Below are 20976 nucleotides of genomic sequence, written 5' to 3' on the forward strand. Positions count from 1 at the left end.
CTGATTGGGACGGTTGCAACTTGCCTGGGTCAAAAGAGTTGTGAGCGGGGAATGACATTTGGCGTGGAGAGAAGGAGCTGAGGTCATTGGGATGATGTTACTTGGAAACAGGTGCAGCATTCCTCAGATGCGAGGAGAATCTTGTATCTCTGCCTGGTCAGTATGTAAATGTGAGGATGAGGGCATATGCAGAGTGGAGTGGCATGGGCTTTCTCGAGAATAACGTTTTGTTACCTCAGAGCTGGAAGTTCCCACTAGAGCAGTGGTTCTCAAAGTGCGGTCCCCAAACTAGCCGCCTCCACGTCACCTGGGAACTTGTTAGAAATGTGGATTCTCAGGCCCCTGACCCGCTGAATCGGAAACTCTGGGGTGAGGCGCAGCCATCTGTGTTTCAAGCAGCCCTTTAGATGACCCTAATGCCCACTGAAGTTTGAGAACCACTGGTCTAGATTATGCAGATAAAGACTTGCCTGAATGACCTGGATTCAGCAGACATGAGAACTCGGGGGAGGCCTCAGAGGTGCAGGCAAGGTGCCAGCTTCCCTGGCTGTGCTCAAGGTGAGCCGACCTAGTTTTAGCCTCTGTCCTTGGGCCCTGGGTCCCCTGCTCTTTCCAAAGAAATACCGAACCAGATCAGACCACTCCACTGGCGCAAGATCACACTTTAGTTCAGAGACACATTTGCATAAATACTTGAAATGGATCCACCCCTGCAGGTGGGAGCCTGAGAACACGGGGCTCTCCACAGTCCTGCGACTCGCAGCCCTCCAGGCGATGGGTTTAATACTGAAGACACTCCTGGTCATTTCTGAAGAGAGTTCGGGGTGCAGCTACAGTGCTTGCTTTGACACTCACCATCCACCCCAACTCCACATCTCTCTTTGACTAATTTTTTCCCCTCTGAGGTAGATTATTTAACGAGGGAACCAAGTAGAAATAACTTTTTTCGTTTAACTTTGTTAGTCCTTTGCAAACAGGCTGACCGAGTCTTCTTTTTGGGTCCGTGAGAGCACTCTTTACCTTTCAACCTATGCCCTCTACTTGAACCCAAGCAAGGTCCAACCCACTAGATAGTAGACATTAGCATCTGTGGTCTGTCTCCTCTCCTCTCCTCCCCCCATGGATTCATGCCCAGCTGCAGCAGTGGGGGGCCTGGGTAGGCAGGCCACGCCACCCCCAGACGTGGGGTCACCGTAGCGTGACCCTGGTCTGCACCTCGCGCCCCGAGTCCATGAGCATAAGCCTGGCCCGCCCGCCGGATCACGGGGCGCACGGCTGGCTTCCGCACGGCTTGGCATCCTCAGGCTTCAGAGCCTCGTCGCAGGTGGTGGAGGCCTGGCCTCTGGGGTCGCGGCACTCCACCGCCCGCCGCTGCCAGCCGGCCCCGCAGCTGCTGGAGCACTCAGACCAGTCTCCCAGGACCCACTGCGCGTTGAGCAGGGGCTGGATGACGTTGGTCGTCGCTCTCTCTTTGCTGCTCTGTATGCTGAAGTTCACGTCATTAGGGACAAAGAAGGTATACTTGACTTTGGGGGGAAAGAGCTCCCCAGGGGCTGTCAGGAGCTGCACGGTCAGGGGCTCAGGCAGCGGCCAGAAGCTCTGCAGCCGCTCCAGGGAGGTGATGGAGCCGCTGTACTTGAGGATGGTGCCCTTCACCAGGATGTCCTGTTCCACGGCGGAGATGGCCAGGTTTCCATTGAGCAGGTACTGCCCGTCGGCGGTCTTCAAGGCCAGGTAGTTGCCGTCGTTCTGGATCCCTGGGTGGCTCCGCTGTTTCACGTCGATGTTAGTGGCGCCGGCTGGGATGGTGACGATGTCATTGTAGCCATAACTATGACAGGAAGACACCTTTAGGACCCGTGGCTCCCCAGCCCGGTACTCAAGAAGTCAGCATGCAGGGACTGGGGGTGGGCAGACAAAAGTCTGCAAGCAAATAAGGAAGTAGTCGCCCCAAAGTGCCCAGTAAATTAGCTGCGGAGGCCGACAGGAACACTTGGTACACCGGGACTTTTGCTTGGCCTGGGAGCTCTATCTCAAATGTTTGGAGTTTAGATCTCGACAATAGCACAGAGGGGAAGGCAGCCTAGAGGGGGTGAACGCTGAGCTGTTGCTGCCAAACCTGGGCTCTTGGCTGAAAAGAGATCTCAGGCACGTGCAGCGCCTTGCACTGGTGTAAACTTTGCTTGGCCACTTTCATCCCAGAGCTCACACCCATGTGGAAAAATCTGATCCACACACCGATTCCAGAAGCTGACCAGACGGACGCCTCACGCCACCTCTTAGAGTCCATCAGTTGCTGGTATTTGGTTATCGTGGCTCTAGGGCAGGGCGCAGGGCAACACAGCCTGCTCTGAGGAGCCTTCTTCTGGGCGTGCCCAGCACCATGAGCGGGGCTGTCTGGGGTGCTGGGATGCTGTTTGGGGAAAATGTTTCAACTTTATCGTGGGTCTGGGGCTTTATGTGGGATGGAGAAACCTTAATTCTTTTTTTTTTTTTTTTTTTTTGTGGTATGCGGGCCTCTCACTGTTGTGGCCTCTCCCGTTGCGGAGCACAGGCTCCGGACGCGCAGGCTCAGAGGCCATGGCTCACGGGCCCAGCCGCTCTGCAGCAATGTGGGATCCTCCCGGACCGGAGCACGAACCTGCGTCCCCTGCATCGGCAGGCGGACTCTCAACCACTGCGCCACTGGGGAAGCCCAGCCTTAATTCTTATTCTTCTCTTTTGGGGTGGAAGTATTTGGCTTCGTAGGCTGGGAGGGGAGTGAGGAGGATTGAGGAGCACAGGCACGCTGCTCTTTGCTGTCCTTGCCTCGCGCCCACTGGGCAGCTGAGAAAGGACCCCAGGCCCCACGTCTAATGCCTGAGAGAGCTCTGGGAAGGGACTCAATGTCTGACTGTCCCACACCCCGTGCTTCTTTTTCCTATATCCTTTGAGTTTAAATTTGAAAAGACTCCTGAGTTGTCTGCCAAACAGGCGGATTCTGTTTTCTGAGGCTGATGAGAGGAGAGAGAGTGAGGGAGCCGGCTAGGGGCGCAGTGTGGCCGCAGGCCCTAGCCCTTCCTCCCCGGGAAGTGTGTGTGGGACAGGAAAAAACCGCCCGGGAATGGACAAACCTAGGCTCACCTCTGGCCGCCATGACCTACCACTGTGACCCTGGAAGAGTCATGTAATCTCTTTGTGCCTTAGTTTCCTCGTCTGTAAAAGGGGAGTAACGGTCTTGGCCCCAATAGACTTATTTTAGGAATCCGTCGAGCCCACAGAAGTGAAAGCACTTGAACAGATACAGGAGCTTTATGAACGTGTGGCTTTAAGGTGTGAGAAAGCGTCTGGAGTTCTCAGATCCATGAAGCCCCGAGGCTGCCAAGACCCCCCTGTGGGCCCCCGTTTCTGAAGATCCACCTGCAGAAAGGGCAGGGCCCGCCAGATTAGGGTGAAATGTCCTTCCCACAGCAGGCCTGGAAGAGCTGCTTTCTGGCAAAGGTCCCGGTTACTCAGTGTAGCTCTACTGCCAGTTGACTCATAGAAGATACATCCCTATCCATGTGGCCTCTGGCTGCCCTGAGAGCCGTCATCTCTGCGGGCCAGACCCCAGGCCAAGTGCTCTGCCCATCTCGTGCCTCGCCACAGTGACTCTGAGATAGAGAGGATGCCGCGTTTTATGAAGAAACTGAAGCTCAGTGCTCCACGGGGATGGAGTAGCAGCCACAATTCAAACTTAGGCCCCTGTGACTCCAAAGCCCAGTCCGCTCAAGCAGCTAGGGACAGAACTTCTGGAGAGACCCACCTGGAGGGGTTGAGGGAACCGGACACCTTCCGGCACGAGTTGCCTTTGCCGCCGCACACGCCGCATTTGTCCAGCTTCCTAGGCGAGTCCACCACGTGGTCACAGCCAGCCTTGACACACTGGCCACGGACACAGATGGCCAGAGTCTCGGGCCCGCACAGGGTGCCGTCGATCACCTGCAGTGGGGGAGGGAGGGGGCGGTCAGAGGGCCCAGTGAGCACTGACGCCGCCCACTCCTGGGCTCAGGCCAGGGGGCCTTCCTCCCCACCTGTGCACTTGAGTTCCAGAAGGACCCTCACCTTGGCTTCGAACACTTTGAACTCACTCCGCCCCCGGGCTCGGCAGAACAGCTTGCAGCGGTCCCGGGGGGACACCCCTGCGTACTTGGGGACCCACTGCAGCAGGTTCCCATCCACGTCCGTGTAATTGTAGGCATTGTACTTCTCACACTGCTGCTCCCTGAAGCTTTTCCCTGAAATGAGGGCGAGAGGGCATGGAGCTAACAGGCTGAGCTGAAGCAAGGAGGACCCCACGGGAGAAATGCCGAGACTCCGGGCACCCTTCTTCCTCCCGGACTTGACCCAACCCGAGGACCCAGGTCCAGTGTCACCTGGGCCCAACTTTCCTAGACACCAACCTAAGGCCTGACTCACGGGGCAAGGAAAGGAGCAGCCAGCCTCAGCTGGGCTTTCTGGGGAAAATATCTTCCCGTTTGGGGAGAATATTAATTCTGCTTTACAGATGAGTAAATTTAGGTGGGGACGGGGGAAGCACGGAACGACACATGGAGTTATGTTTTTGGGCCTCTGCTGATCGTGATTTATCTTGACCTCCGTGGACATGTGGCCAAAGGCTCCCAGATCTACGTCTCTAGTTCTGACCTTGCCTCTCCACCCCACTTGCTGTAATTCTGGGTCTCTCTGGGGGAGCTCCATTTGTAAGATGCTGCAATTACCTCCAGCTCAGCGAGGCCCAACTCCATATGGTTTCTCCATATGAAGAACTGGCTGGGTTTTCATTTGGTGATGCTACCACATTCCAGCCTGAGACCGGAACCCTGGTATCTTCTGAATATTTGCGCATCTACATCCACTATTTCCAACCTGTCATTAAGTCCTGTACTCTACTCAGGACGATCTGTGATTTTAAATGTCTCCTTCCCACTGTCAGCATCTCAGTCCACTGCTCACAAGCCAAGGCCTGTGGTTTCCTGCGAGACTTGGTGCCCAGCCTCCGACACACAGCCTGCTTCCTCTCCCGTCCTGCTGCAGGCTGCCTCCAGAACAATCTGTCTGAATTAAGACCTGGGTTTTTCCCTTCCACAATCCTGAAGTTAAACCCGCTCTTACTACCGAGGTTCTCCACGCCAGCTGCACATCTGCATGGTCTGAGGAGCTTCAAATCCCAGGTGGCCGTGCACTCCTCCTGAGATTCTGAGTCAGGACACCTGAGGCGTCTGGGCCTCTGTGTTTGGAAAAGCTTCCCCGGTGACCTGATAGGACAGCCAGCACAGAGAGCCTCCTGAGGCTATCTTAGCTTTTACACACCCTTGGCTGGCCTGGAAACGCTGGCCCACTCTGCCCAGCTGTGCCCTGGGGGGGACCCTAGCCCCCATCGCAGCGCGTCCTCCTGCACTTCATCACCGTCTCAGCCCTCCGGGCCCCGCTCAGCCCTGGCTCCCCAAGAAGCTTCTGGCCAGGCCAGGCCTCTCCTCGCTCTGGATTCCTTGTCGGTCTGGGGTCTGTGCCTCACAGATTGACCTTTAATTGCTCTGTAAAAGGGGTTTGGATCTCTAATAAGATCTGCACGTTCCCTGAGGACAGAGAACATGCTTCTTATGCCATTATAACACCTATTCCAGTTCTATCCACACAAGAGGCACCAAAACACTCACTGACTGAGATGGCTGGTCCCGGTGCACCTGAAATCATGGTATTGCCTATAGTCCGTGTCTACCTCATGCCTATATTCATTCCCCTCCCCTCTTTCTCTCTCTCATTCCCCCAGGAACGCTTCACCCGTGTGCCAGGCAGACCCTCACAGTTCCAGGGCAGAGTTTCTAGAGCTTCGTGCCGTTACTGATCTTCCTCATCTTGCAAAACTGCAGAGCCTCCAGATTCCCTCATTAGACACCATTCCAATGCCAGTGCGCCTCTGCGCTTGGATGCATCTCTCTGCTTGTCGTTTGCTGCCTGCCAATACTTCCTGGGGCTGCACAAGGGGAGCTGGATGGGATGGTGGGGAAAAGACCTGCAGTGGTTTGCTCTCACACCGTCTGCTGCCCCTGCGTTAATGTGTGGGCTTTCCAGCAGGCACTGGGGAGGACGTCCCCAGGAGAGGCAGAGGTGGGGCTGCTTCCCAAGAAGGGGCTGCCAGGCAGTTACCACGCTCCAAGGGGAGATGGGCAACTCTTCTCAGGGGGAATGCGCGCTAGGGTCAGATGCAGAAATCTTCCCTCCGCCCTGAGCTGGATGTTGGCTGGAAAGATATTGGAGGTTTGGCTCTGACCCTGGCTTTGGAAAACGCCTCCATTCTGCATACAGACGAGGGTTCAGACGTTATCCTAGACACTCGCCCCTCTGCAAAGCCCTCCCCCAGCTCTAATGAGTAAGTTTGGTTGGGAGTGACGCCCTCCATCTCCGCATCTTGGAAGACCAGGGCAGTGTCTCTCCTCGACTTTGCCAGGCTCTCCCCGGACAGGGAGAGCGGTCCTGGGTCGCCAGGGGCTGCTCTAAACCACTTATTTCTGCACCCAGGAAAGCTCTGCGTCCGGGAGACCCCCGCAGTCCTCTGGGGATCTGCTGCAGGCAACACAGCAGCTGCTCTGGCTGGTGTGGCGATTACCATCAGGGGGGCACTCCTCCGTGTGGCACGATTGGTACTTGGCTCTCTGACCCAGGCAGTATCTCCCTCCGTTCTGAGGCTCGGGGTCCTCGCACTCGCGGTGTGAAAACTGTACCCCTCCTCCGCAGGTCCGTGAACATTCTCCCCAGGGTCCCCACGGGGACCAGCCTCCATCCACCACGGCCTGCAACACACAAGGCTGCGCTGAGTGGGGAGCAGAGGGCAGGAGGCCTCGGCTCTTGGTGTGACCTCCTCACCTAGTTGCGCCCGTCCTGGCGCACGCAGTTTGGTAAACTGCCTGATTCACCTGTGCAGGGGCTGTGTGGCCCGTGCAGCCGCGGCTCCCTGATCACAGTCTGTGCTGGCCTTGCTCGCGGCTGGCCCCCTGGTGTCTACAACAGTGCCCTGCCCTTTGTAAGGTGCTCAACAGGAGTTGCTGCGTGAAACACTTTTACGGGAATAAGGTTGGGTCTAACACAGCGGCTCTCCATCAGCCGGGACACGTGGCAGTGTTCGGAGACCCTGCGGTTGTCCCAGCTGGGCAGGGCGTAGGCTGCTGGCCTCGAGCGGGTGGCGGGCAGGGTGCTGCTAAACATCCAGCCACGAGCACGACAGCCTCCCACAGCAGGGACGCACGCAGCCCAGATGCCACCAGTGCTGAGGCGGGTAAGTTCTGATCTAAAGGACTAAGCTCTAGGAGGTGTGGCCACGAGTCTGCCAGCTGCCAGGTCCAGGGGTAGGATGGTGCTGGGAAATAAACTAGAGTGGCTTCCAACTTTACAACTGACCCTGAGGGCAAGGCATTGCCTTGGGTGGGTTCGTTAAGTTTTCGAAATGAAAATAATTTTTAAAAAGTTGCAGAAGTCATACGTGCTCATAGAAAAAATGAAAAATACAGAAAGGTGGAAAAATGAAAGTAACGCTTACAAAATACCACTACCCAGATGAAACGACTGACATGATTTTCATCAATATCCTTTTGTACCTTTGCTCTGACTATAGAATCATGAAGGTGCCAGGTTTTATTTTACACAGATATGATTCTGTCATATACATACATACATATATATATATATATATATATATATATATATATACACAGTATTTTATGATCTGTCTTTTCCCCTTAAAAATAGGTGATAAGCATCATCCCGTGATCGTTTTCTGGCCACCTTTCCCTGTACTGGGCTTGGCTGTGGTGCTGGGAAAGGTTGGATGGGCTCCCTCCCTGCCTCTCCCCTCAGGAACGTGTGAAGCGCACGCTATAGGACAGGGTTGGGAGAAGCTCAGTGTCGGGGTGTGGGCTGGGAGGGGGCTGAGAATGAATCCGTGGATCCCGTCCCGGCTCAGGCTTAGAAGAAGCATGTGGTTTCCCCGCCCACGCGGGCTCCCGGGCCTCAGTGCAACGGCAGCACCCCCGAGGACAGCCCTGAGGAGGGTGAGCGCACAGGCCACCCTGGTGATTCAGAGCTGGGCTGGGCCCAGGCTGCGAACCCGGTGGATGCTGTTTCACAGATGGCTCAGTGACTCGCCGAGAAATGTGATCAGCCTCACAGTTCGGATGTATTAAGAGCAGAGGGCAGAGAAGCAAATCATTTAAAAACTCTCACTGGCATTGCCTTTTTGTCTTTGCCAGGTTTTCTCTGCCTGGTCAGAGGTGACTCTGATTCCTCCTTCCCTCCTCCTTGAGCAAGGAGTTCCCACAATTACTCTCACCCTCCTGACCCCTAGGTATGCATTCGGCTCCGACACGGGTAGGATGTGAATACCTTCCCCTCATTCTCGATTGGATGTCCCTCCTCTGCTGTCACGCTACCTGTTTATAATAGAATTCATAACGGCTTCTGTCTGTTGCGTGCCCACGACTGCTCTTGCGCTGGAGCGTTCCACACCTAGCACCAAGCCTCACAGGCCTTCAAGTCGACTCCGCGGCAGCCCCACAGGCGGAGTCCCCCAAATGCCCGCAGCCCTGCTGACGTCATCCATCAGTCTTGAACAGCTCCTCTCGGCTTTAGATAAATATGCTTTGCTTTGTCCAAAGGTGAGTGATTTTCCTCATAGTTGCCCCTAGGCCCAAAGTTTCTTAGTTCACGGCTCTCAAGTGTGGTTTCCTCCTTGGAAACAGCCCTCCCCCTCCCTGTCCCGCACTCCCAGTGGCCGTCCCTCACCTTGGGCTTCTCTACTTCCTCCTCAGGCAGGCAGCTGCCACCCAAGCAGAGGCTCCCGGGCCCGCAAGGCGTCCCGTCCGCCCAGGGCAGGCTGCCATTCTTCGTGTGGCAAAGGGGCTCGGCGCCATCCATGTGGCACCAGAGCTGGGCACAGATGTCCTGAGCAGAGGTGTTGGGGCAGTGGCGGAAGCCCAGCCCAAAGATCTGCTTGCACTGTTGGTCCAGCTCGTAGAGGGCCCTGCGGCCTGGGAGGCCTGTGGGCAGAGGCAGGGCCGAGGTAGGGGCGTCCAGGAGACAGTCTCCTGTGGAGGAAGCAGAGAAATAGGAAGGAGGGGTCCCGCCCCCCCAATCACACTCGAGGACTCCTTGACCTCCGCCTACAAACTGTCAGCACTCAGTCACCCACAGAAGCTCCTCCAAGTTTTGACTATCGGTAGCAAGTTTTTGTTTTAAGGGTTGCGTTTCTTTTGGTATCCAGAACATCTTATACGCATTCAGTGTTTACCGAGGGAAGGCCAGCTAAGCGTAACACTAACCTAGGTCACAGTATAATTGCGGATGTAAATGGACTCCTAAAAACCAGGCCAGGAGAAATAAAGCCAAAGTATTGATGTTGGACAATCTACTATTTTTGTATCAAGAATCAAGAAGCAGTTGTGTTTTCACTGCCCTACTCAACAAGCCAGGCTGTCTTCACCAAGCACCTCGCCCCACTCCTCGCCCTCACGGGGCGCTTCCTGCCTCGCTGCCATTTGCACGCTACCCCTGTGATCTATCGCTCCAGCCAGAAGCTCCCTTCTCCCCTCTGCACGACAAAAATTCTTCCATTCCTTCGAGCTCTGTTCGAACCCACCTCCTCCAGACAGATCTTCTCAGACTCCTTCCACCTGCCCTGTGGGTTAATCTAAAGGGGCTGCTGGAAGCTGGGCCAAGGAAGGGCATGCTCTGTGCAGTGGTCAGAGCACTGAGCCCGGCGGGGTGGCGGGGACACAGCTCCTGAGTCTCCCCCAGGCCGAGACGTCTGCGCTGCAGGTGCCGGCTGCTGGCCGGGGAGGAGCCTGGGGGACCTACCGTGCCCGCCGTCCAGGAGCTCCGTGAGGTACATGGCGCTGCAGGGGGACCAGGGCAGCGTCTCGTTCAGGTGGACGAAGAGGGGCGCCATCATGTGGTGCTTGCCCAGGGGCCCGAAGAGCCGAGCACAGGGCTTGGAGTCGTCGTGGGGCATGCTGAGGACGTGCCCTGGGGAGGACGAGACCCGCGGTCCACCCAGCGTCGCCACTGCCCTCAGCCGTCCGCCCAGGGGGCAGAGGGCCTCTGAAGGCCTACACAGCGCCAGCTCCTCGAGGGACCACCACGGCGCTGCACTTATTCCTCAGAGACTCTTCCCGGCCCACCCTGCCTGCCTCTTCTCTCCCAGGAAGCTTGCTCAGAGCTCCAGGAACACCGGGGTTCCTTTATTTTCTGCCGGGGCCTGTGTGGATTCACACTCGTGTCAGTCATTCGGTAGCTGACCTTCCAGAATCCTGACTGCTTAGCCGGGATGCGGCCCCATGGCTCTACCCGAGCGCTGGCATTTCCCTGGTGACCTCCGAGGATGGCCCCGTGCTCAGGGTGGGGGTGGAGACAGCACGAGGGCAGAGTCACCCTGCCGGAACGAGGAGGGGTGGCCCCGAGAGGCGGCAGGGTCCTGGGGGGGCCTCGCTGGCTGGACTCGGGAGGGCCGGTCCTCCCACCCGGTCCAGCAGCCCAGGCCTCTGGCGTGGCGAGCCTTACCGAGCTCGTGGGCCAGAGTGTAGGCCGCCTGCAGGCCCTCGTCCTCGATCACGGAGCAGCTCTTGCTGGGGTCACAGATGGTGCCAATGTCCGCCACACCCAGGGTGTCACACAAGCCCTCCTTCCCGCAGAAGTTCTGCTCGCGGAGAGAGCGGGACGTGAGGACAGACACAGGACGGAAACCCTTCCCATTCGGAGACGCAGGACACGTTTTAAGCCAAATCCCTGTTTCTCCCCAAAGGCCATTTCTCCTTCTGTGTCGGCATGTCCTCGGGCTGCCGGAGACTCACAAAGCTTGTCCCGGGAGGTGGGATAGCCTGGCGGTGGTTAAGGGTGTGGACCCCACAGCGAGGTGGCCGGGGCCTGACTGCGGGCGCTGCCACGGGGCGGCAGCTCTGTGCCTCGCTTTCCCCAGCTATAAAGTGGGGCTAAAAAACGCAGCACTCGCCTTGGGGTTGTGCGTGCGGCCTGGGGGGTGAGCAGGGTCTCCACACGTGATCACACTTGCTGGCCTTCAGGAAGCCATCTGTTTAAACCACACCAGGGAGATGGGCAGGCCTCCTGCCGTTGGGGAAATCTTGAGGGGACCCCCGGTTACCTCCACCGCCTTTAACCCCCGCTGCAGCTGGACCTCCTGTCTTAGCTCCAGCTCCACGTCGCTCTCCGGGCAGTTTGAGCCCGTTTCCTCTTGTTATGACCTCAGCAGACAGCTGCTCACAAAGTTCTGGAGCAGAGCCCCCAGGAATTCCTCTCCTTCCCTCGCAAATAGCTCGTACACGTCCTCGTGACCTCCCCCTTCTTGTCCACGCACGAGGCTCCTGGTGTCTGGCTGGGGCCAGCAGGGGGCCGGTCCCCGTGTCTGGGCGGCCATGGCCCCCTCGGCGCGCCCTCCCACCCCGCCCCCGGTTCCCAGGGGCCCGCGGACCTGTCTGGTGAGCAGGATGGCCGTGTCAAAGTGCTCGGGGTGCCGATCGCTGGGCTGGTTGAAGCGCCGCTGCCAGCGGCAGAAGTTGCGCAGCGTCAGCCCGCCGTTGTCGGACACCTCGGGGCCCCATCTCTCATCCTCCACGATCAGCACCTTCACCACCATCAGGTTGATGGAGTTCCTGATGCTGGGGTGCTTGTAGATGTGGGCCGCCACAGACATCAGCGTCAGGACGTGGTTCTGCAGGAAGGAGGGGTGGAGAGGGAGGGGTAAATCTCCTGGCTGCCGCCCGCCCCTGCCGTCACGCCGAGTTAATGCACCCTGTGTGCTGGGCATCGGTACGCAGCACCTCGGTGAAGGCTCCCAAAACCCCCGAGGCCCTGGCATCACCTCCCTTCACTGTACATATAAGAAATTCACGGCTCAGTAGGTGGCCCAAGGTCCCAGAGCTAGTGTGTCAACCAGCGTGTGAACCCAGAACACCTGGCTCCAAAGCTTAAGTGTTTAACATCCTGACCAGCCACATGTGGCCACGGACATCTAAATCCATTAAAATTCAATAAAATTAAAATCCTAGCTCCTCTGCCACACTGGCCACATTTCAAGAGCACCAACGGCCGTGAATGGCTTGTGGCTACTGCATCGGACCGAGCAGACAGAACATTTCCATCATCACAGAAAGTTCTTCTAGTGGACTGCACTGTTTATTCTACCTTAACCCTGACACCAACCGTCTCCCTGGCAGCCACGCACTCCCTCTCCGCCCTCAGCCCAGAAGCAACTATCTGAGCGCTCAAGGTTAAAATCCGTTGAGAATTTTCCTGATGTCTGCTGGGGCAACCCCTACTCTTCAGGATGGGAAAACTTTGCTCTGATGACCACTCCTAACAATAGCTCCTCTGCACCAGTCACAGACGGTACACGTGTCACCTCATTAAATGCTCACAAAAACTCTGGGAAGTAGGGATTGTCATCCCCATTTCACGAACGAGGAAGTGGAAGTTCTCGCAAGTTAAATAACTTGTCTACAGCCGCACAACTCTTAAAGCCGGAGTGCCAGCCCAAGCGTGTCTGTCTCTGAGGTCTACACTCTTCTCAGTAAGTCTCCCAGGGCTTGGCCCCCTGGCTTCTGCCTGGACAGCCCAGAGGGTTTATTCCCCTCTGCCTGGGGTGGGAGAGAATCGGGTGGGTCGCTGAGACCCAGGCGCTCAGCCTCCCACTGCTTCCGTTCCCACCAAGGCCAGCTGAAGGAGTTGACATCGGTGCTTGGCCTCTGCCCCAACCCTGGGCTGCCAACTGCTCCCAAGGCTTTGGGGGAGGCCAGATGGGGCTCACTCTTCTGCCTCCAGGGCCTCCAGAAGGGAGTCCTCTTGGATGACTTTGCAGAACAGGAGACGAATGGGGCAGAGGCATACAGGCCTTCAGGCCTCCAGCCAGCCCTCCTCCCTGCTCCCTAGGGCACCACCTCCTGTGGCCTCTCTTTCTTCCCTCCTGTGTTCTGGAAGGTGGGAGAAGAAGGAAGGAAAGGAGGGTGAAAGGCTAGAGACGGACATTCCATGGGCTGAGGCCATGTGTGGGAGTTCTAGACGAATCCCACTGTTGGTGAATGGGATCTGTCTGTTCACCTCGCAGGCGACCAGCCAGATATTTTGTAAGTTAAGCCCTACAAACAGGGGTTGGCAGGTTACTTAGTGTGTCAAGCACTCCAGCTATGTTTAGGCTGATGTAAACATCTTATCAGCAAAGCTGAAACTTGGCACCAGCCCCTGGAGCTGGATTCCTGAGGGAAACAAGCAATTACATCAGTATGCAACTGGGGGCGAGGGCTGAGGAGCGGCAGCTTTTGCTGGGGTTACTTCCTCCAGGCCTCTGCTGCGTCCGGGGCCTCCTACCCCAGGAAGGACCAGGGGCCAACTCCGGGAACTTCTTCCGAGACAACCTGAAACTCTCCTCACAGGAGGCCTTCCTTTCAGTCCCACCTTCACAATTTCATAACTGGGGAGCTGATGTCTTACAAAGAAGGTGTGAAGATGAGAGATGCCAGATGCTCCGAAGCAGTCCCCGAAGGCTCAGAATGAGGAACTGAAGACCTAAGGTTTCGGAAGGGTCCGGTTCCCAAGCTGCCTGGTCAGACTAGCAGAGACCATGTGATGGGCGCGTCCCCGACGAAAACCAGAGGTGCACACGTACAGACTGCTACACAAAGGCCGGCACGGGCGCGCATCCCGACACCGAGGTTCCTGGAGTCTCCTTGCTTGAGTTCAGGCAGCTCACGGCATCTTCTCCCGACACCGAGTAACAACTAGGGGGCCGAGCTGGCTTGAGAGCCATTTCCCTTCCAGGAGGTAGGTTAGACGGGAGGACATTTGAAGGTCCTTCTGGCTGCTTTCTCAGAAGATAATTCCCATCGCAAGAGGGCTGCCAGGACTGTGTGCGCCAGAGTTTCTGTTCAAGTCCCCAGTCCTGGTCTGGCTCACCTCCCCTTCTGTCTTGCCTCACTGCACTTTTGGGGACGGGATGCCCTGCCACCATCAGCTCCTCTGAGGAACGGTGGCCCGGCTCCCTGTGCATCTGACAGCGCCCTGGGGGAAGGGCCACTGGGCCTGGGCGGGTGGGCAGCCATGAGTCTGTGAGCCCCCGCTTCTCAGTCCATTTCCTGGTCCAAAAGGGCAGGCCTGACTTCCAGTCCCACAGAGAATGGGCCCAGGAGCCAGTCAGGGAGAAGGTTAGCTGGCTTGCTCTACCGCGCCCTGTCGATTTATACCTCCCTGGACACCACGTGGGTGCGGGCTGCGGGCTGCAGCGGGGCCCCCAGCAGACAACCTCCCCACAGCCAGGTCGGGTAGGTCAGAGCCCAGGGCCAGCCGGGCCGGGGTGGTCAGACAACCCGACTCTGGGATGGCCCGGGGATCTCCTGCCCTTGGGTCTCCTTAGGGAAAGGTGGGCACTTTTCAGGGGGCCTCCTTCTCCACTGGCGCCCCCAGGACCTGGAGGAGCAAAAAGACACTCCGCCAGCTAGGCTGGGACATAGCCCTCTGATTCTCTGAGACACAAACAAGGAGATTCCTCCCCCGGAGCTCCCTCCCGTGCAGCCAAGGCCAGCTATGGCGGGAGTCTGGCGAAGGCTGGGCCCAGGCCAAACACACTTCCAGCAGCGTCACTTCAGAGCGTCATCCCTGACGCTGTGGGCCCAGCGCTCTCCTCGCAGCACGCCTGGGAGAGGCAGGGAGAGGAGGGGTGGTAACGTGGAAACTCTGTGGCCTCCGCAACGGGGCCATCACTCTCCCTTCTGGCATCTCTCTGGGGCCTGAGACTGCTGGGGAGGAGGGAGAAGCAAAGGGAGAGGAAAGAAGAGATGGAGAAAAGACAGGGTCCTGCACAGATGTCCTTCATCCGTCCTCATCCTCCAAGCAGCGGAGGGGCAAGGCCACATCGCCGAAGCACGCAGTTTTCAGCACCACAAGGGGCCCAGTGGACACAGTCCAGGCAGAGCAGAGGCTGAGAGGCAGGTCCTGTGCTGCGTGCGACAGCACAGCTGGCACAGCGCTGGCTGGCTCTGACGGCGTGGGACCGCCCTGCCCTCCTGCTCTGACAAATGCATCACCCAAGGCATCTCTAGCGCCAGCCACGCTTCGCCGAGCACCTACTATGTGCCAGGCTCTGGGTCAGGTGCCTTCCGTGTTTTACCATCTCCTCCAGACACTGCCAGGACATTGGTATAACTGTGCCTGTCAGGCTGGTGAGGAAATCGAGGTACAGAGAAATGGGTGACTCGCTCAAGGCCACTCATGTCTATTTCCTGTCAAAGTCTATGCTCTTCATCACGGCACTGACTGCCACCCTCTTTGCTGCTGCAAGGAAAACTGCAGCACAGCCCGGACAAAGCGTGCAAGCCAGCCAGCCAGGGTGCCCCTGACGTTGTCTCTGCCCAACTCCCCCTGCCGCCCCCCTCGGGGGGGAGGGGGAAGTGGCGAATCAAAGACCGTTGAATACTAGGGCCTTCTCTTTGGGAAATACTTCATAGAGTCCATCATTCTGACGGCAGCAGACCAAAGGGATGGAGAAGACTTGGTCTGCTGCCAGTGGGGGAACATACTTCACATGCATATAACGTGGCCTGTGGAGATTCGGGCATGTGTCTGTTTCTGTTATTATCCAAAACAGGACACTTTTCAGAGTGAAAGATGAGACTATTAATAATTATGCCAGAACGAACAGGCCTAGATGGAGGCTGTGCTGGGCAAGCCGGGGTACTTGGCCACTTCGGGTATTAGGGCTGGCCGGGGAGACATTTCCCCAGGGGGCAAGGGCAAGGGGAGACGAAATGGCTGTGACTTGGCCCTTCCCGGAAACCACCTGCTAGTAGCCTGAATCTTGGGACTACTCTGGGCTCCTCTGGGGGCCCTCCCTGCTCAGCAGCGAGTTCAGAAGCTCAGGCTGCAGCCGCTGCCCTGGAAGGACAGCTTCCCAGACCAGCCCTGGGGCACAGCACGGTCCCCACGCACCCCTCTCCTGCTCCAGTTTCATCCAGGGGACAATTAGCTGCGGCCGGATGCAGACAGAGTTAACGGTCTCTTCCGAGGTGGTCCCTCCTTTCAGGACACCCCCTTTGTCTGAGCTCCTTAACTCTGAAACCAGAGAAGAAGGTGGGAGACAGGGCCCCTCCTGGCAAGGGACTGACTGAACTCAGGTGTACAGAGTCTGGAAGACTCCCCTGTCGCTTAGCAGTGAGACCAGCCTTGCGCACGGATGATTCTTTCTCTTGGCCTCGAAGGCGGTTCCTTCTCAGGACCGGGCCTCCCACTGCGGCTGGACGTCTTTGGGCTGCTGGGTTCAGTGACCCAGTCCCACAGCGTGGATGACGTCGGGGGAGCCAGGGCCTCACACCCTCCAGGTGCCCAGGAGACGGCACGGCTCAGTGAAGCAGCACCGCACCCGGGTGCTGCGAGAGCTGGCCTTTCTTCCTCTGCCCCTCCACAGGCACTTCCACCCAGGTGGTGCGTGGAAGCCACTCTGCAGATTGAGCACTCAGCGGGTGGCTTCTCCACGTGGTGCTGAACTTTCCAGAAGACTCACCACGAAGCAGCCTCGTCGACGTTTGGGCTAGAGTCGATTACCTAGTGCAGGCGCCCCACTTCACAGGTGAGGGGAAGGCGCTCTTCACCCTCCTCACACACCCCCGCTGCCGGGACACCCCGAAGCTTTTTCCGTCCGTATGAATGTAGTCTCCAGGAGGCCCCTCGGAGAGTTACTTGTAAAGAACTAGGCTCCATTTGGGGAGGTGGGTCTGGGCAGGCAAGGTCGTGGGGAACCGGCCCTTGACATCCACTCCTGTCTTGGCCGAGCCAGGAAGCTCCAGGCAATGGAGCTAAGAAGTTCAGGTCTGCTCTGTGGCACCTCCATAGCCTGTGAGCGGTCGGAGCAGAGGGCCAGGGGCCAGTCATAGAGACAGCTGTGTCTCGGCCCCTGCCCCACCCCAGCGTGGCGACAGCAGGATGCAGGCAGTGACGTGATGAGACCGAGGCGGAGGCGGCAGGGCTGGCCCCAAGGAGAGAGGGAGCCCCCCGCCCGCCCAGGGAGAGGACCTCAGTCTTCAAGGTGCCCGATGCCTATTGCGACGCGCTCTCCGGGCCCGAGGGAGCCGGCTGCTGCAGAGGTGCCAGTCTGTGAGTGGTCCAGAAACCTGTGTGTGTGCAGGGGGAACAGAGGGGGCAAGCGTGCTCTGCGTCACCCAGCCAGGGGTCATACGAGGGTGGAAGTGCTCCTGGGTGGCTCTGCAAAGAGCAAGTCAACTTGTCTGGTGCAGCAGACCTGGGCAGAACCCAGCCCAGCCCCCGGCTTCCGTGGCTTGGGAGCCCTGGCGGCAGCAATCACGTCTGCTTTCAGATGGCTCTGACCTCTGGAGCTGCCGAGTGTGTGCTGGAGGCAAACACACAGCATCTGAAGTGTCTGGGCATTGAGCTCAGAGTGAGATGGTAGGAAAATGTCAGGGAGGACATTCTGGCTCTGAAGACAGAAAGGCAAATTTCTCTTTCTGCTGCTGCTCCGTGTTCTTGTTGGCTTTCCTACCTCCTGGTTCTCAGGCAGCCGTCAGAAAGGAGTCGTGCGTGGGAGGGGCTGAGCCCCTCAGCTCTGGGTTTGCGGTGAATGTGCTTTCTGATGGAGCCCCTGGTCGCTGGAGTAGCCATCCTCACCCGAGACCGGAGAGGCCCACCGCCCTGCCGCCCTCTGGAGGACTTGCTTGCGGAAAGGAGTCAGGGAAGGAGGCTGGTGCCTCCCCCTGCTCTCATGGAAGGCAGGGAAGCAGATACTCAGTCAGTGCAGACCCACAGTCCCGGGGGCAGACCGCACTGACGGCTCCAAGCCGCCTCCCCGTGCTCTGGGAGGACTGAATACCGGGACAGCGCACACGGAGCCCGCGGGGCTTTAACAGCCCAGCAGCAGCCAGGGGAGCCGCCAGCTCTTCCCACCCTTCCATCTAGAATGCATTTCCCAGTGACTGCAGAGTGAGAAAGCTGGGGCGAGGAGCTGGAGGGCCGGCTGCACCTCGTCTAGACTATGCTGCATAGGGAATGCCGAAGCACTAGGTGCCCGCAACAGCTGGGCACAGGCTGAGCCTAGGATAGGGTCCCAGCCAAGACTGCCATCACCGAAAAGGCAGCAACTGAGGTGCAGCAGTGCCCAAGGTGCCTTTTTCAGGAAACTGTGACCGCTGGGCAGGTCCGTTCTTCTCCACCGCGCACGTCTCTGGTTCTGCGCTCCCCCAGGGAGGAGAAAGCGCAGCCTCTCCTGGAACCCTTCCACTTCACGAGGTGTTGGGGTGTAGGGTGACACATACACCTCCTGCTGATTCTGCACCATCCTGGAATCTAGTGGGAAATGGCCTGGCTACAGGAGCTGTCCCCTGGAATCAGCTTTCCTGTCCCAGCTCCGTAGAGAGCTGTGTCTGGGCAGAGAGCAGCTCGGGCGGACCAAGGATAGTTCTGGCTCCACCAGGAACATTCACCAGAGGAGTTCAGATCCCCACCCCCTTCTCCTTCCCTTTTCCACTGAAGCTTCGGTTTCCCGGGCTGAGCCCGCAGGCAGAAATTCTGTTCCCCTCCCTTGTTGTGCTGATGCCGGCACTGCCAAGTTCTGCCAGGGCTGAGCGCCAGGTTGGCAAGGTGTCCGTGCCCCTGATCAGAACCAGCTGGGCACACAGAAGTTGGGCAGCCCCTTTCCAGGTTCAACTCCCTGCAAACAATGTCTTTTACTTATGGCAGCCTCAGTTCTGTAGGCAAAGGGAATCTTTCCATCCCAGCTGCCTCTCCCTGGGAGCCTCCCAGGTCTGGAGACAGCAGAGGGCGGAGAGGTGGGGGTGGGGTGGAGGTTCTCCCCAGATGTTCACTTATCATGTCTGTTGGGAGGGGCAGGTGTCTGGGGAGTGGAGGGGGGGCTTTAAAACCCACTTTCAGTTCAGGATGTGAGGGAGGGGGGTGAGCAGGGAGGAGGAAGCCCAGGACCCGCCCTCTAAGTTGGAAGGGACGCATGGGAGGAGCTGGAGGTAGCCCAGGTGTCAGGGGTCAGGAAAGGAGTTACTGGGCTTTCTCAGAAGGGAAAGAACCTTGTCTGGGGTGAGGAACGGGAAGGGTTTTCTCAGCGGGACGGAAAGGGAAGAATTTGGAGACTCTGGGAGGTGACCGGCGTCTCCGGTCACAGCGAGTCCTACCTGCAGGTCGGCTCCGTAGAAAGCAGCCATGGACGCATCGGCCACCAGCAGCGTTTCCACGAAGCGAGCCTCAGACACAAACCGCTTGGTCCTACTTGTGGCCCCCAGGGTCGGCGGCGGCTCGCTGGCGCCTTCCGCCTCCTCGTCTTTGCCCTGCTCGTCGTCCTCCTGCCTCCGACCCTCTCCCTTCTCCGCCTCCCACTCGGGCGCTCCCGGCAAGGGCTGGGCTTGGGCGGCGGCTGCGCGCCCGGGCCCCCAGCGCTGCAGGCGGTGCGGCTGGTGCAAGGAGCCCCCCGCGCCCTGAGGCTGGATGGTGAACTCCTCGCCGTCCAGCAGGAAGGAGCCGCTCAGCCCGCGGCACAGGCTGACGGCCGCCAGCGACTCGGGCTCCCCGTTCACCGTGCCCGAGAAGAAGCAGCTGCGCAGCTCCTGCTGGCCCCCGGCCGCCCCGCCGGAGCCCCCGAGGCGCTCGACCTTGAACTCGGGCGCCAGGAAGCTGGCGTCGGGCGCCAGGCGCAGCTCGAAGTCGCGGCCGAAGGCGGACAGGTGGAGCGCGAGCTCGCCCGCGCCGCCCGGCAACCGCGTGGGCACCACCAGCGCCGAGGCCGGCCCCCCGCCTCCAGGCCTGGCCGGGGCGCCGCGGGCGAGCGGCGGCGGCGGCGGCGGCGGCAGCAGCGGCAGCAGCAGCAGCAGCAGGAGCGGCGGCCACCGGGGGGCGGCGCGGGGCATGGGGGCTGCGGCTGCGGCGCGGGCGATGGAGGAAGCGGGCCCGGCGCGGGCAGGTGCTGACGGCCCGGCCGCTGTCCCCGCGGGCAGGAGCTCGGGCGGCTGGCCGGCCGCGTGGCCCGTGGGCGCCTGGCGGCGGCGGTTCCCGGGCGGCCCCTCCGGCTGGCGGCGCTGCCGCTGCTCCCGCGCCCTCCCGCCCAGCCGATCGCGAGCAACTGGCGCCCCGGCCGCGTGCGCGTCCTCCGCCCCTGCCTTCTCCCCACCCCGGGAAGCACAGAGTGGGCTGCCGAGCCCTTCGTATTTATACTTCCTTCCCGGCTTTGACATAAGAGGTTTATTTTTGATCTCTCACTATTCCCGTTTCCCCTCCCCTGGGATCAGAGAGAGAAACTGAAAAGAGGGAGCGAGAGAGGAGAGAAAAAAAATTTGGATGAAATGTAAAACCAATCAGGAGTCAGCGGGGCTCGCTCCCCCGCCACCCCCCGCCCCCCTTTAAGTGTCAACTCCAACTTTTTCCCCTTCGCTTACGCGCTCCCACATTAACTCCTACAGTGCTGGACAGGCCCCTCAACCAGCGTCCTTGGGGAGACCCCAGTCGCTCCCTCCTCTGAGGCCAAGTGCCCGGGACATATACCCCAGGAGACCCTCACACCGGTCCCAGCGACAGTGTCACTTCGGGGATCCGACTCTGCAGAAGAGAGATCTCCAGAGAAGGTTCCAGAGCTTTTCATTGTAAAGCAAAAGAGGGAGGCGAGAAAGGTCATATTAAAGCCACTCTGCACTTGGTGTTTTCACCCCAAGCTGTGGATCGGGGCAAGCAATACCACCTGGTCAAGGCAGCCAAGGACTTTGTGACTGCCTGGTCTGGGGCTGGGGGCAGAACCCAGCACGGGGGTAAATTACGCCAGGGGAGGTGGCAGCAGGGTGGAATCACGCCGGGGCAGGTAAGCACTTGGCGAGGAGGGCACCTGAGCTCCAGGGGCTTCGTGTCTGGCCCTGAAAACTCAAGTGGAACAGTGCTCAGCTGCCCGGGGACCTCAAGAAAAGT

General features: G+C 58.9%; 1 protein-coding gene across 1 annotated transcript; it reads right to left on the reverse strand.

Annotated features, from left to right (window-relative positions):
• Positions 1-471: 471 nt before the first annotated feature.
• ADAMTS8 (ADAM metallopeptidase with thrombospondin type 1 motif 8) lies at positions 472-20532 on the reverse strand. The gene is made up of 9 exons (XM_022556241.3): positions 19203-20532; positions 11495-11734; positions 10570-10705; positions 9868-10035; positions 8797-9098; positions 6629-6812; positions 4084-4256; positions 3785-3960; positions 472-1831 (listed from the first exon to the last, which is right to left on the reverse strand). Exons 1-9 carry the CDS (start codon positions 20253-20255, stop codon positions 1261-1263), a joined length of 3003 nt encoding a protein of 1000 aa, XP_022411949.2. The 5' UTR covers positions 20256-20532; the 3' UTR covers positions 472-1260.
• Positions 20533-20976: the final 444 nt, after the last annotated feature.

The sequence above is a fragment of the Delphinapterus leucas genome, chromosome 7 (genome assembly GCF_059928025.1).
Source record: "Delphinapterus leucas isolate spDelLeu-1000000601 "Yukka" chromosome 7, BTC_Dleu_Yukka2, whole genome shotgun sequence".
In the NCBI taxonomy this organism is placed as follows: domain Eukaryota; kingdom Metazoa; phylum Chordata; class Mammalia; order Artiodactyla; family Monodontidae; genus Delphinapterus; species Delphinapterus leucas.

Bases quoted from the DNA above. Each gene is read 5' to 3' on its own strand.
- ADAMTS8 (XM_022556241.3), bottom strand. From the start codon at position 20,255: ATGTCAAAGCCGGGAAGGAAGTATAAATACGAAGGGCTCGGCAGCCCA. The intron at 6,813-8,796 runs GTGAGGGACGGC...TGTGTGTTGCAG, and splicing joins AGGAAGTAGAGAAGCCCAAG to GCCGTGGTGGATGGAGGCTG. The intron at 1,832-3,784 runs GTGGGTCTCTCC...TTCCTGTCATAG, and splicing joins GGTTCCCTCAACCCCTCCAG to TTATGGCTACAATGACATCG.